Source organism: Pseudochaenichthys georgianus, chromosome 8 (assembly GCF_902827115.2).
Source record: "Pseudochaenichthys georgianus chromosome 8, fPseGeo1.2, whole genome shotgun sequence".
In the NCBI taxonomy this organism is placed as follows: Eukaryota; Metazoa; Chordata; class Actinopteri; order Perciformes; family Channichthyidae; genus Pseudochaenichthys; species Pseudochaenichthys georgianus.
Window position 1 is genome coordinate 11328681 of NC_047510.2, and position 16820 is coordinate 11345500.

At 40.9% G+C, this 16820-nt stretch overlaps 1 protein-coding gene across 1 annotated transcript in view; it reads left to right on the plus strand.

The window, feature by feature from the left end:
• The first annotated feature begins 6304 nt into the window (after positions 1-6304).
• The window catches only part of hs3st4 (heparan sulfate (glucosamine) 3-O-sulfotransferase 4), a 135401-nt gene continuing 124885 nt past the window's right edge, over positions 6305-16820 (plus strand). The window contains exon 1 of the mRNA XM_034088628.2: positions 6305-7508. Within this exon, the coding sequence (XP_033944519.1) occupies positions 6913-7508 (596 nt within the window). The 5' untranslated portion in view covers positions 6305-6912. The remainder of the gene's footprint in view (positions 7509-16820) is intronic.

The window sequence follows — 16820 nt, forward strand, 5'->3', positions numbered from 1 at the left end:
GAATACCCCAACATGCTCAAATACACATTTGAGGTATTCTAAAAACTGTTTTTGGAGCTTGATGGAGCCAAGCTGCTCAAACAGGTCCAGAGCCTCAAATAAACAATTTGTTCTGAAGTGGATGTTGACTTGTTTTAGTGCCGAGTGACACAAACACAAAATAATGTGATGTGTAATGTAATGGATGTGGAGAAACCTTTTTCTGTTAAAAGTGGACTGTTTACTGGCACTTAAAAGTTTTAATAGTTGAGTAAATTGCACTTGGAAGATTATGTTTACAATTTCCATGCACTTTACTGTTAAAACAATGTGATTGTATGACTATTTTGAAGATTCTGCTCAGTGTTAACAATTGAAATGCACTTAACTGTTTAAATAATCTCAATGTATGACCATATTGCACAAAAAAAAAATGATCAATAAAATCTTGTGTGGCAATATATTGTTTACTGGTAGCCTTACTAATAAAGTAATATGAATGTGTAATATGGATCAATTATTAAGTAAATAGCTGCCTATGATGAGTAAATATTACTCATTTATAAGTAATACGTTTTAAGTAATTGAGATAGATTTTACTTAATTTCTTAAAGTAAGTCTTATATATTAAATATGTGTAACCTTTACCCAAAAATATTGGGTAAAATCTACTCAAAAGAAGTGTGTGCAAATTGTTACCCCCATTTTATTGAGTAGATCTTATAGGTTGGTTTTTACAGTGTGTGATTAGTCCTGGGTGTATTTAAGTTCTGGGTTTTCTGTCTCTTTGTCGGGTTGGCTTGTGTGATAACTAAGTTTGTCGGTGACGGCCCGTCTACACTACAGCGTCGAAAGCTCCAATCTGCTCCAATCTGCCCATTCACTTTCAATGGGGTGACGTCACGTAGCCGCGCTTTTTCGCCGAACTGAATTGTGGGTAGCAGAGCGGTCCGTCTCAGGCGTCTCCGGCGACAGAAGTTGAACAATGTTCAACTTCTGTCGCCTGAGACGCCGGAGTAGCCAGCGCCAGCCAATCAAATCCCGTTTCCCAAAATCTGACAGCTGAAGCCGTAGCCAATCAAACCGCGTCTAAGCTGGGAGAGATATCCCGCCGTTCATTTCTATATTTCAAAAAAAGTCGGAGGAGAAACTAACTATCGCCGTAGCGAATCACCCGGTTTTGTATGACCAGACCCTCTTCACCTACCGGGATACAAACCGGAGGAACCAGGCATGGAGGGAGGTGGCAGAGACAGTGGGGGAAACTGGTAGGTTTTCGCCTGATTGGGGAGTTTATATATATATTGCTCGCATAAAATCCCCGGGGTTTTTTGCTTTGTATGTCGGGGGCGGGAGATTCATGTGATTGGTTGTTGGCCGTGTTGCTTGAATAAAATCCCCAAGCTCCAGACACGCCCAGCTCCAAGCTATTTTTGAAGCTGTAGTGTGGACGCTCCGTGAGTGTTCTGTTTGTCTTTGTCGATATACGTATCATACTGTAGCCTTGAAATAAAGGAGTTTTCAGTTATATCTGCATTTGGGTCCTACTTCCAACACAAACCGTAACACCTTCAGGCTGTCAGGGCTGCACCCTGTTACGGAAATCTTAGACCTAGTCAATACTGTGGAGATACATAAGTCAGAATGATCAAACAATAAATGGTGAAACAGACAGAGTTGTCTTTCTGGTTATTTATTCGAGGCGCCTCGAAGGCACATGTCTCACAGAGTATAGGATAGTCTGCAGGAGTGTGCCCAGAGTAAAAGATGCATACAGGTTATATAGGATCTTGACAGTTCAACGTCATTCCGTCACTTGTCAGGAGGGGCCCTGGCAAGGAAGTGAGGAAACTTGTCAGCAACAGATGGAGGAGACAAGAAATGAGGAACTTGATTATAGAACAGGGAAACCAACACAGGAACTTGCCCCTGTGCTTGGCACCCAGACACTCATAAGGTTCAGACCTTAGGTGACCTTAAAGTGTCACTCATAAGGCAGGCAAAGGACATGAACTGGAATACATCACCCAGACCTTACTCCTACGTTTAACAGAGGTCATGAGTGTCAATACATCATTAAGGAAACTGTTGCAAGTGCTGACAAAGGTTATAAGCTGAAATACATCATTATAGGAACTGTTGCATTTGATGTTACCATGTAAGGTAACATATAAAGTTTGCACAACAAGAAGAGTTTAAACTGCATATATACAGTTTGCCACTATACAACCCCCCAACGGAGCCATGCACTGACCACCAATAACGGCTGCTGAGCTGTCTGTCTCCTTTTGATCTGCACCTGGTGATAAACAGCACAATACAGCAATAAAGTTAACCTTTTTTTTTATATACGTTTAATTAATCTCGAAGTCTTATTAAGATTGAGATCTCATTTACAAACTGAGTACAGATAAATGCAAATAATTAAAATGGTAATGGAATAAGTTAACATATTGTAACACAATGACACTATTTATATACAGTATGTATGACTTATTATGAATGTATGCTTTCTGAAACATCCTTGGCATAGGTATGAAAAACACATTTAAAACACGTAGAACAGTTCAACCTACAATCAATAGAACGGATCTTGTCTTACTCTAACTTGAATATTATTAATATCACTATGTTAATTTTCAGTCTTCCATGTAAATCATTCTGGACAAACAGAAAAGATCTGAAGGCTGTCTTTCCAAGATTAATATTTAGTGCACGGACATGTAGTGAAAGGCAGTTCTGAGTCAGTGTAAAGTCTGAGGAACAGGAGTGACTGTAAATAGGTATTCAGTAAACAACCAACTAAATGCAAGGAATTTCAATACTCAGTATTCAGCACCAAACGGCGTCCTCCATTTTAGTTCCAGAAGACTTACAAGACTGCTTTTCTTTAACTAATTTTCCAATTTTTGTTTGTCATAACCACTGATCTAGCAATACATTTGACAATTTGAAGAGGTTCTAAAAGGGAATTTTCACAAAAGAAAAACTCTGTGAAAGAACAATTCCATTTTGCCTTACTGTATGTAACAATTACTTATGGGCAGCACACACACACGTCAGTGGAAATTATCTTATTTTTCAGTTATAACACACAACAATTGTAATGAGATCCAAACACAATTTGAATTTCTGAAATATGTGCATATATTTTTTGACAATTAATTTGGTTTTAGGTGAATTCCTTAACCATATTTATAGTTTATTGGAGCGATCCAGGAGAGTAAAACTGTCTATCTATCTGTAGTTTCAAATGTGTCTACTCTTTCTAACACTGTATTAAAACACGCTGGCCCAGATGTGTCACATGTGTATGAAAGACTCACATGTACCTGTCTTGAACAAAGTCCTGCAGCCTCCTTGAAAGCCTGTGAGAAGATATGTCTGCCTTAATTCTGAGTGATTTTGTCAGGATTAGACATCGTAATTGCAGTGTAGCACCACACACTTTGTGTAGCTCAGACACATTTTTAATTCCAGGTATAAATGTATTATGGGTAATTCTGATCAGAATACAATCTAAACACCAGCCGAATGCTAATGGCGCCGCAGAGAGGGCCAGTGTGGCTCACAGCCTCATCACGAGGAACACTTGAGTGTGTGCTGGTAGATTGTGACTGCAGAGGTTAGCTTGTGCCATGTTTACTGAAACAACGAGAAGGGAGAGTCATTTCTAACCTCCTGTGATAAGACCTTCACTATTGCCGGTATGTTTAGTTTAAAATGTGTATTCAATATCGACCTTCTGACACAACCAATACATTCTGTTCTTCATGATGCAGCTGTCAGGACTCAAACTATCTTAACTTTCAATAAACTTCATTTTTTTCCCTGAGTGACTGCTTGTTTGTAAATGCAAATAGACACAATCTGAGCACAAGCTTCCACAGGTACAGACAATGTCTGAGCGCTTTATGAATGGCTCCGATAACAAAAGGGAAGATAAAACGGGTCAATATATTTCCTCTCACGCTCTGATAATAATTTATCAACTGCATTAAGTAGCGGCAGCCATCTTAACGTCACTTCACTTGTGTTGTTAACACTGACACGTCCTGCTGAGTGTCTGAGCATGCTCAGAACGCCCTGACCGGGTGGCTCTTGGACAGGTAGAGCAAGTTTGATAGAGGATTTACAAATGGGGCAGTTTGCAGTTAGAGAGCTCTCCGCTTCTCCGAGTGGCACTTTACGAGTGCAACAATTTCAACAAACCCATTGAGCTCTCCTACGCTCTCTTGACTGCATAACACCCAGTCACCACTGTGCTCCAAACACTTCTGCATGCTTTCCTCCCCCTCAACCAATCACCTGCATTTCTCTGAGATTGCCAATGACAAGAGATATCCCATTGTTTGGAATATGACAACGAAGATCAGACGCGACGAATACAGATGAATTCAGTCATGCAAACGTGTTTTGCATCGACTAATTTGGCTAATTAGTCAATGCAGGATTAACCTGCCATCTCGTCAGTATTAAGTCTATGTCATGTTCAGCTAAGGTGTGAATATAGCCCTCAGCAGCTTTCATGTCAGGATGACTTTGCTATGCAGCTGGCATAAAACCAGCATCCAAAGGTGATCCCACACACTCCCCCCCCCCCTGCCTGGAACACCTTGATTGGACTCCTTTGTTTACTTCTGTAACATAAGGACATCATAACATAACACTAGTCACTCCTATTGGCTAGCACTCCAACACATTGTACGTGATAAGCTAAGGGGTGGGACATCTCTTAGCAGTTGACCAATCACAAATGAGCCTGCCAGCTAACCAATCAGAGCAGACTGGGCTCTGGTTTCAGACAGAGGGTGAAAAGAGGTACACAGGCAGAATAAGTAAGAGCTTTTTCAACATTGAAAATGCACATGTCATCATTGAGGCACAAAATACATATATGAGCGTAATAGGGCACCTTTACATCTGAAATGGCTGAATTGTTTGTGATTTATTTATGCCAATATGTAACAACATTATCATTTTGTTGGACTATTGTTTCTGACCACCTAAAGATAAAGTCAGATTTTATGTTTATGGTCCAACTCTGAGAAATATCAGGCTCTTGAAAAGCTACAGTACATGCTCCACTATGATCACAAGCTAGTCGCTAGTGGTAGTACTGTGTCTGTGTGACACTTGGTGCTGAGCTGGTTGGTTTTAAGAGCTGTTTATCTGAAGACAGCTGCCTGCTGAAGCCAAAAACGGCACTATTATTGCGGTGATAGTGAACTAGAACGGTTATGTTGTGGGCTGGAGAGATACTGTAAACAATGAGCTGAACATTTGCTATAAAGCTCTACAATGTAGATTGTACGTTTAGACAGCACCTTACATCTACTGGGTAGAAAAAGCTTGACTAGAAAATTCAGCAATGGCAAACGTCTGATTTGGTGAAAATGCACTGAATGCAACATTCTATGATAAACTGACTTCCTGGATCCCTTGGTTTGCATGCCGAGCCAGCTAAAGAGATTTATAAGAAACATATTTGGGCAACTTAAAGTCCAACATATAAATATTTCCTAACTCTTAACGAGAAATATAACAGTGGTATGCTGTACTGAAAGGCGGGAATTGCAAATATATCAGTGGGATGCTGGCTCTCGTGTGTTGGAGGTGTGTGATGAATGAGATTCTATAATACTAGGAGACATGTCAGTGGCACACGTTTTTAAATCCTCATATTGCGGCAACAAAGAGTACAAGTTAAGGTCTGGTGAATATCCTCATTGGTAATTATGGTCTGCACCCATAATAAATTCAGTTTATAATAATGCCTAAGCATGCGAACCATCCTCAGCATAACGCAGGATTGTTCTCTTGCATTTAGAAAAATACAGGAGAACTGTGACTCATGGATTTAATTGAACACACAGGGATGCTCATTCTCCGTTTTGATTCATAAATGCTGCTTTTATATCTCTTAAAATCATACATTTTCTGTATTTTTTTATTTCAAGTGATTATGCATTGCTCCTCAGAAAACCAGCAGGGTGCAGACATGAGCTTTCTGTAAAATATAATATCTATCAAAATCTTTCTGAGATGGAGTTTTATAGTGAACTTTAAACAGTATGAAACAAGTAAAAAACGTAAGGAGCACTAACATATTCCCGCACTGTAATTCCCGTCTCTGCAAGCAGGCGCAGGAGCAGCTTTCCACGCAACTATTTCATGAGGAAATCTGACGTTTATAGCCCTACTTGTGCACGGATAGAGGACAAAGTGGGTGTATACACACACTAGTTGTGCTGGGTGCTCTACAGTGCTTCAGTAAAATGAGCTCACTCAGCCGATGCGCACATCGCAGGATCCTGCCAATCTGAGGAGGCGCAAAGGACGGCGACAGCAGCCTGCTATGGTCAGAAGAGTGGATGCTTTTGTGCAAAACCTGCGGACTTTCTGCCACACAAAGTCAGAGAATAAAAAAGGATATTTTTTGGAAACATACAATGGGGTTTTGGTTGTATCGCAGACTGATCAGGACTTCGGGCTCATGATGAGAAGAAGACTTTGAACACTCATTTTCTTTTTTCTCTTTTCCTCCTTCTTTATAAAATGCCAGGATTGTGCCCATCATACATTGTCCAGTTCAAGCCAGGCTGCTCATTTGGAAGGACGCCTGATGTCCAGCGTCTCAAATCTGCAAGTTCAGTGCAATAAATTGTGACATTCTCTGTCAGCCTTGGAATAAGAAATCGATACTCAAGAAAAAGAGGGACGCGACATTCTCCCGGAATTTTAACGATCCATTTCCCTGCTATCCTTATAAATATGCGATTTGGTAGGATTAGGTTGGTTCGGTCCAGCTTCACGCTTTTAAAGCTGGAGCTGCGCTGATAGTGACTGATTATTGCTGTTGATTTTGTCCATGCAAGACTCGGGGTGGAAACATGTCTGGCCACTTCTCTGAGAGGATCACTGCTATCAGAGATGGCATTTTGGTCCAGCACTTCGGTTTTCACCTCTAAAGTGCCCCGCAAAATCTTATTCATGTTCACCCTCTCCCTCTCTGTCACCTACTTGTTTTATAGCTTGATGAGCTGCTACAACTCGCTGCAGTTCCCTCTGCAAGAGAACTACGCGTATCAGGGGAGGCTGGTGACGGAGGAGACAACTTTTGTGACATTGAGGGAGAAACTTTACTCCACTTCCCAGGGCTTGAGCGAATTCACCGAGACCGAGAGAACCACCGCGGTTTCCACGGCGAGGGATCATGCTGAGGCCGAGCAGAGGACAGTGGAGTGGATTAGGAGTCAGGCGTCTCCGACTAAATCTGCGGCGGCGTATCACACCACCGCGCTGGAGAGGGAGCACCAGGAACTCAGCACCACGGACAGCGAACTCAGGGTGAACTGCACCATGGATTATGGAGTGAAAAAACTTCCCCAAGCCATCATCATCGGGGTGAAGAAAGGGGGGACCAGAGCCCTGCTGGAGGCGCTCAGGGTGCACCCGGACGTCAGAGCCGTTGGGAATGAGCCACATTTCTTTGACAGGAACTACGAGAAAGGGCTGGACTGGTACCGGTGAGTTTCCCTTTCACTCTCAATCCAGCGCCAGTGTGTTTTTTTGGCCTGATGTATTATAAAATATTCATTCTTAAAGCCGCTTTAATCCATCTTCCAAAGAATGCCAGGGGGGTTGTTTATTTCTGAATGCATTTATATTGCTTTCACATATCCACAAGTCTTGATTTCGCTTGTTGGAGCTAAGGAAATCAATTTGCAAGAGACTAAGAGTGTTTTCTGCCAACATGGTCAAACTTAATGCATTGTTGCGAGGTAATGCAAACGTTTCACTCTCTACTTCCAGTCACACAACAGTGGTATGAACAAATTGTTCTAGCACAATTCAACAACCCCTTTTCACTCATTTGAATATGTTTGATCCAAATCCAATCTCTGCAGGTTCCTTTTTATTTAGAACATTGCGACATGAAGTATGGCTGCTTGACATTTCAGGGAAAACATTTCAAACAGTCTTGGAAAAGGTTGATATGGTAATCAATGCACAAATAACTAGTAGAAGTTTGAACAACTCTGGATTGGTCCTTTAAGATACTGTCAAAGTAAATGCAATAAGTGAGTAATATAATCTTTCTCTAGACATTTTCTCATGAATCATAAGGTTTATTATTACACACTGAACTGCATAGTTACATCAAGTTTAGACTGAAGTTTAGACCTTTAACAGGGTTACACTCTATTTGCACACATACACAGTTGGGTGTCACTGTATCCGTTTAGGATTTATTTTCAGATGTTTTAAATGTCTGATAAAATGTGTTTGATGTTTAAAGTAATATCATGTTTGTTTGTACACTCTACATTAGTATTTTAAAGAGGCCCCTATTGTGTTAAGGCTACTTCATGTGTCCACAGTAAAAATGAAATATCATTCCAATAATGTTAGTAATTTTCACAACACATATTTTGAGAAATCAAGTTATTTATTGCACAGGTTTAGGTTATTCCTAAAGTCTTATACACACATGCACACATGCATGGTCATGCTTAGAGTTTACCTTAAAAAAAAGGGAAAGCTTTATTTGAGTACAAGTCTTTTTATTTCCTGCCATTTTTGGATCCTTCAAGTCAGCCGGTATTTTCTCAACACAACACAGCCCATCAATTACCCCACCAAATTGCATATAATTTAATATGTAATAAATGCAGCCTTTTCTGACGCCCCTCTCTGTCTTCAGCTTTGCAGCTGGCTCTCAGAGGAATGTGTTTACACCGCCTCACTTAGAGTCTGGGTTTATTACCCAGAGAGAAACCTGTTTATCATTGCCGCGTTTATAGGAGAAACAAATCAATTTAAAGATTCATTCATGGTCAGTTGGTCATGGCTCAGCTAGGCGTAGTTCTCACATAATGATGTTTGACCAAAGGGAGGGATTCAAGATCTTTCTGATGGAGTCAATGAGCTGGTGAGAATGACACGGAGTTCAATGTCCCTTCTGTCTCTGCGTTGGTCCGTTACGCTGGTGTTTGGGTTTGCGGAGCATCTGCTTTCATCTCGCTGCATAGACATGGGAGCTCTTGGCTGTTCATTTAGCCTGTGTTAATGCAAGCTGTTTCATTACGCTCACGGTGAAAGGCTCATTAGACAGGAGGATGACATGCTTACATAAATAATAATAAGTGTGCTCGTGTGTTTCAGCGTCCCCTGAGCCAAACTAAGCCCTGAAGGAGCTTTCAGTTCATATCTGCCATTGTCTTAGACCGCTCACCTCAGAGTGATGCGTTCAGGAGACAAAAACACACACATTCTCAAATTTCAATGGTTGAAAAAGAATCAAAACTCCTTCCACTTTCCCACATACTTAAAATAAAAATGTATTCAGGCCACGTTTGTTTGTTTGTTTGCCTCTTACTGCATCTCTCTTCTCTGTCTGTGCTGCCCTGGCTAATGTGGACTTAATGGAAGTGAATGTCTGATCAGTTACAGATGTTGGCAACCATTTGACATTGCTGAAGTTGAATGAGAGCATTACGTTCATGAATGTGGGCCTGTCACAATAACACCTGCTCCTCATTTTGGATGGGGATTGTAACCCAAAGTTACTTTGTAAAGCGTTTACATATACTCAAATTCTCCTCCAGTCTGTTCACAACACAAAAGATCTATCGATGTGTTACCGCTCTGGAGCCTTTTTGTTGACTGCTGATATTTGTCCTTTCACATATTCAGCTTTAGTGATCTTTAGGAATAATTGGGATTGTTTGTCTGTGTCTGGGTTGTTGTTCTCCATCTGCCTTTAGGGGATTATCTTTCTTTCACTTTGCGTAATGCTCTGGAGGAAAGAGAGCAGGATGAGGGAAAGATCCATCGAGTTGCGTGCTGTGAATTAAAAACACTTGAATCCATGTATCTAAATCATGCAGAGGTGGAAGAGGTATTGAGATATTTTACTTAAAGTGGACCTATATGCTATATTGGAAACATATATTGTAGGGCCATACCTATACAAAACATGTCTATGAAGTTTGTTGCTTAAAATACCAAACAGATCACCCATTGTAGCCATGCCTCATACTGCTCATACCCCTCTGTTGCAGCCCTGTTAGAGAAACGCAGATTTTGGGTCCTTAGCTTAAAAAAAAAAAAACAGGAGGCGGAGCTAATGCCTGATCAGAATTCTACCGGGGACAAAGTTAAATTCTGCTGTGATAAAACGCCATCCCGTTCTAAACCACATCAAGGATTATTTCTGAAACAGTATGGAGCTCTAATGCTTTTTCTCTTGGGGGTTTATCACAAGGTGAATTTTCTGACGCTGCGTGAGTTCCCCGACGCACCGGGGACACATCTTTATGTCTTTTGCATGATAGGTCCCCTTTAAGAAAACTTTTTAAATGACTCTGTTACAATTACAAGTCTTGCATTCAAAATTGTTCTCAAATACAATTACTAAAGTATATGTATGAACAGATACCTAAAGTTCCAAGAGTAATAGTAACTATTTAGCAGTTTGGTCCTTTTCAGAATCATATATATAATAATAATTAATCATTCCTTACATTTATTATAGCGCTTTTCCAGTGCTCAAAGCGCTTAATGAATATGAATATATATATATGAATTGATATGGCTCATTTGTAAAGCTTTATACATCCCTTGGCATCTTCAACTATAATAATACACTGTAATGTTTTAGTTAAATAAGATTTTGTAATGATAACATTAATCTGCTAATCACCTGAAGCTCTCAGATAAATCTAGTGAAGTCAATATTATCTGCCTCCAAATGTAGTGGAGTAAGTAAAGTAAAAGTATTGTATTTAAGGACAACACTTGAGTACATGTATTTCTTTACGTTCCAACACTGGATTCATGGATTATTTCAATTTGCCTGGCCCAGTTCAGCTCCCAGTTCTTTTTGAAATGTTTCTTATGCAATACGTGTCATGGTTTTTTCTGAAGTAAGTTAAATAATTGTAAATTATGCCCTTGCACACGTTGGGCGCTTTTGCTGTATCCGAGGCCATCCGGTGCATTACCCCCCCCACCCCCCTACCTGGACCCTTTGTCACTGAAAGTACTGTACGTGTCACTGGAGGTTAGGTGTAGCAGTGTTAATCTGCAGTAAACTTTCTCTGCCACTTTTCAGATGGATTTTTAACAATTTGTACAGCCTCCTGTCTGTCCGGGAGTAGGTTAGTCAATTCTTATTGTTGTTTCTCTTCTATAGGTAAGGCACATCAGGATGTAAGGATATTGAAATAATCCTGGCAAGTGTCTGAAATGGTCAAAGGTCAGAAAAAAGGGAAGATGTGCTCTAGTATGTAGGCAGCAGTTCACACCCCCTCCTATTCATTAGCTGCTGTGTGTGTGTGTGTGTGTGTGTGTGTGTGTGTGTGTGTGTGTGTGTGTGTGTGTGTGTGTGTGTGTGTGTGTGTGTGTGTGTGTGTGTGGTAAACTCCTGGCTCTGACTAAAGCATCTACAATCTACATCAGAAACCTGCCAGTTTGTGCTACTCTATTGAGCAATCATTCAAATTGCACTTTATTCATAGCTTCAATAGCTTTCATTTTCAAAAAACGAAACTGAAATCAATCTGAATTTTACATGACGTGACTGCATATAATTGTGCCTTTATTTTTGATTTATTTTTGTTCTTTTTTATTTATTCTGGTGTATTTTATTCTACAAAGCTAGCACTTTACTGACTCCCAGTATTCTAAGCATAGAGGGATTCAGAAAAATGAGCTAAATTAACTCAAACTTCTTAATACAAATATTAAGAAGATAATCGGTCATAATTAAAAGAGGACATTTGAAAGTTGCCTCGTTCCTTTACAAGAAACAATGATTAAAGACCTTTTGTAATTTATTTTGTAATATGGTTGGAAGTTTGAATTCAGTCTGTAAATTATTAATTACAGTGATGGGTCCTGCATGTAGCATAAAGAAGATGTTAGCCTTCTGTAAAACCACATCCATATCAATAACAAATCCAGCACACATCTGACATTCACATCAGCACTTTAAGTTTAGTCTGGGTCTGATACGAGCCTCCATAGACGGGACAGATTGGTGATTGGTGCAGCTTTCCTGTTTTCAGCACTCTTGGGCAGTTTCTCCAGTGTGTTTTGGGCTTGCTTGAACAAGCAATTAGCAATGTAGTGCCCTCATTACCGTACACAGAGGATCTTCATCAGCCAATTGGCGACTTCGAATGTCGCCTCTATTTCTGAGTAAAGAGGATGAGCCACCACCGCGAGGATTTCACTTTATCTGTTCTCTGGAGCATTCCCCCAAGCTGCTGCAAACGCTGATCCTAGAATAGGAAACATTTGATGCATGAGGAACAATATAGCAAATGTTACTTAAGCCCTCTGCCAGCGTTCATGGAAAAGATAATGTGCCTCATAAATTGTCCTGCAGAATGTCATCGATTATCGATCATACGTGAGGATGTATGCATGCTGAGGGGGAGCATCCGCAGCAGGCATTAGGAGCCGGTCTAATGAGGGCTTATTAGTGAGGATTTTTTTCGCAAAATGCCAAACAAATAGTGTTTAAATTAGTGCGAACAAATAGGGCATGAAAGGACCAACTGCTCGAGCAAGACACTAGAACCAAAAACCTAATAGTTCTAATGTTGAACTGCAGTCTGCTAGAAATGTGACATTATTATTATAAACAGGTAAAACAACATCATCAATACTAATGATATTTAGTGTTGAGAGAACTTATATTTCTGTCAATGATAGTGACAAATAAAATCACAAAATAGAAACATACTGTCTATCATTTTATGGACTTTACGAGAGTTGTAGTAAAGATAACTGGCAGTTTAACAGTGGATGTGTCTTTTTAAAAAGGTGTCAAATTGTCCGATTTAGATTAATTTAATTTGAAAGTGTGGGTCACCAGATCAAATCATTGAGCAGGAGGAATGAGTTTTCTCATCTGATAATAAGCGATGGAATTCTGCTCTGCATAGATGTGTGAACTGGACAGGCAGTCTTTTCACAAAGAGTAAAAATGTCTTTCTTCTCATTCAAATAACCTGGTATTTAGAAATGATGCTCAGAAATATGCTATGTCATAATGGAATTAAGAAATAATTATATTTTTTACAGAATTTGAGCTCAAACGTTACGAGCAAAAGCTAAGATTTGAGGTACTGCATTTGTGAACATGTGTTGGTGCTCTAACGTCAGGTTTCTTTATCAGTATCTGTATCTACCAGAGGTGCAAAACTGATCCTTATCAAAAGATCAATACAAGAGTCACAGACACAGACAGAACCTCAGATGCACGACAAATGGTGTGTGAATTTATCAAAAATCAATATGTCTGTGAAACAAAGACCTTAACATGTCAAGTAACTCAGTCTCTGTGCCCTCGTGATCTGCTCAGGAAGTTTGAGTGTGAGCGTGCAACACAAATCTACAATGCTTGCTGAAATCTCAACTGAGAAACTGTGAAATATGCATCATTAGTGTCAAATAAAATATACCTGTGGCATTGACTGTGTCACATATAGTCCACACATGTAGAGGTATTATTTTGGAAAGGTAGCCTTCTTTATCCTTGTTGGCCCTTTCCACACCCAAACTGAATTTGTAGACAACTGAAATCAAGGCTTTTATAAAACTCAGGTCTGGGGAAAGATTATCAGTTTCAGTGTTGACATGTCAAAAGTTCTATTCCCTTTCTGAGGTGTACAATTGTGCGACATTTTGCGCAACCGTAGCATAAACACAATATAAGACACACAATTGCAAACATCTTTAATAACTGTGCTTTCAACATGTTTACACACACATGTAACAACTCCTCCACTAAGTCAGGAACAAAGGGGTCAGGCTGTGCTACGGAGGTCACTGCTACATAATCCCACACCCATGCACGATGTAAACACGTCACAGGTGTGTAAGGTGTGTGTGGCCCACACTAGCCACAGGCCTCGACAGTGCTTCAGTTGTGCTTTTACTTTGTAGAAATAGGTGAAAAATTGTTCTTGTGGGGGCGAGATTTCTTTTGAGAATGAAGGAAGGTTGAAGGAAGGTGGTGTTTACAAAAAGCACGTGGACTAATTTAAAGTGTGGCAACATACGGAACAATAGGGAAAACACGACCTTCCTGTTGAATCTGATTTGAATCACATTAGAAGTAGATATGTGTTTCTGATCAGATGAAGCAGAGCATGATGTATTAAGTATTCTGAGAAGGCCAGATGCACATCCTTTACATTTTCTCCACATAAGACATCATTTGTCTTTAACAAGCCGTTTCAAATCCACAGTAATGCGTTCATATACAATCCACTAAAATGAGCTGTCTGTGTGAACAAGCCAGTTAATAGTTTTACAATCACTTCCAGTCCTACAATAAAAGGCCAAAACCATCATTTATACTTCTCTCGTAAAGTTTTGCAGTATAAGACTTAACAGGAAACCTGATTTATACGTTGTACTTCATCAAATAACTGCCACTGCGAGTATAGTTAACACCAGAAGAAAGAAAACACAGTTAAGACACATTACATTACATTACATTACATTGCATTTAGCTGACGCTTTTATCCAAAGCGACTTACAATAAGTACATTCGACCAGGAAGACACAAACTTGAAGAAAACAGAATCATATAAGTACATCAGGTTTCAAAGAGCCAATCGTTTCAAGTGCTACTCAACTGGCTTTAGATAAGCCAGTCCTTTATTAGTATATAAGTGCTCTGTTAGCAGTTCTTTGTTAGTAATAGTTCTATCGCTCGAGGTGGAGTCGAAAGAGATGAGTTTTCAGTCTGCGCCGGAAGGTGTGTAAGCTTTCTGCGGTCCTGATTTCAATGGGGAGCTCATTCCACCATTTTGGAGCCAGGATAGCAAACCCACGTGTTTTTGCTGATGGGAACTTGGGTCCCCCTCGCAGCGAGGGTGCAGCGAGCCGTTTGGCTGATGCAGAGCGAAGTGCACGTGCTGGGGTGTACGGTTTAACCATGTCCTGGATGCAGGAAGGGCCAGATCCATTCGCAGCATGGTACGCAAGTACCAATGTCTTGAAGTGGATTCTAGCAGTTACTGGAAGCCAGTGAAGGGAGCAGAGGAGCGGCGTGGTGTGGGAACATTTTGGAAGGTTGAAGACCAGACGAGCCGCTGCATTCTGGATGAGCTGCAGAGGTCGGATGGCACATGCAGGTAGACCAGCCAGGAGGGAGTTGCAGTAGTCTAGGCATGAGGTGACGAGAGCCTGGACCAGAACCTGCGTCATGTGTCCCTCTCTGTTGTAGCAGTGTAGATTGTGCATTTATAACAACAATTAAGTTGTCTCTGTGTAAACCTGATGCTAGCACTCCATTTTGTTGCACCAGGAAGTCTGGATTTGACCCAGTCTGAAATAATGTATTGCCGAGCTCACCTGTTTATGAGGCGAATACATCATTTATCAAAATCATAGCCCTGCAGTCGGTGCTTGGCAGCAGTAAATTAAAAGCATATTTTAAGGAGAAAAAGGCGAAGAAACATTAGGTCACGATCTAAACAACTTTAGTTTGAAGCAGTTTCATGACTTTCATCGCACACATTCTTGAAACTGATTTACTGTCTAATGAATAAAGAATAGTATGATAGTCACTTGACATTAAGATCTTTATTGTCAACATGCAAAGGCCTTTTCCTGTGTGTCCTTTGTCTCGCCTGCAGTGTCAAGACATATCAGATAACTGTGAAGCAGAACCAAAGCTTTACTGAGGTTTGCAAACTCTAATATCTCTGTGTTATTAAAATGACTTTTTAACCCCCCTGTGTAATAAAAGCTGAGAGGATGTGCCTATAAATCTTTAGTGTGTGTTCTCATCCTTTCAGCGCTGCTGTGCTGAGCAGCGAGTCAGCAATAGCTTCCAGCTTCGTGCTGATTAGTCCGAGCAGATATTGTTTTTTCATCTCGGCATGTTCTTGTTACTGGATGTTTCAATCTTCTCTAGAGGCTTTGTGAGACGTGGCCTTTTAAGAGCATGTCACAGAATTAGCCATGCCATTTCTCATTGTGCTCAATCAATAGATCCCACACAGCTGACTTTTACTTCAACCAAGGTCACACAATAGAGTGCACTCACTTCTCAACTTACCAAAGAAATAGACAATGTGGAAAAATCTCTCGCTCATAAAAAAATATATATTACAGTCTATTCATGGAGGCGGTGTCATTATAGTGTGTCCGATCCGAAGTAACAGTGTGTGCTGCAGCACGGAGCTTTGTGTACCTACAACCTCCAGGCATAAGAAAGGACCCGGTGACAGGAGCCGTGTAATGGAGACATGGATCCAGTGCAGAGTCGAGCTACAAAAAAAAGTCTAAATCCTGCCTTTATTCCTGGTTTAGCCCCGATTTCCCTCTCTCAGCTGCTCCGTGCGCAGCTTAGCCCCTGACTCCTGCCGCCTGACTGGGAGCCTGCGCCTCCACTCAGAGGGGGAGATAGGGAAAGAGCAAGGTGGGCCAGATCCCCGAGCAGGCAGCCTGCCATCCCCTCCAGCTGGGCCTGTGTGCTGCTGCAGCGCCTCCCCGCGCCGCGCCTTCCCAACATGGCAGAATCTGCCTACACCCGATAAGACGGCGCCAAGACTCACAAGGACGCACCTCCGAGTGCTCTGATGCCAATGCTGCAGTTGTGGAATTACACTTTTTAATTAGCAGCACACCCCCACGCTGTCAAGAGAGTGGACCGCTTCAGTCCGGTCTTTTCTCATCGCCCAGCCTCTTTCCACTTGATTAAACTCCCAAGCATCGCGGAGCTTCCAGTTACCACAGGAACAATCATGTTTATTTCTTGTTTGAGGATCTCTTTAGATGCAGCATAGCAAAAGAAAATGACTCATTAT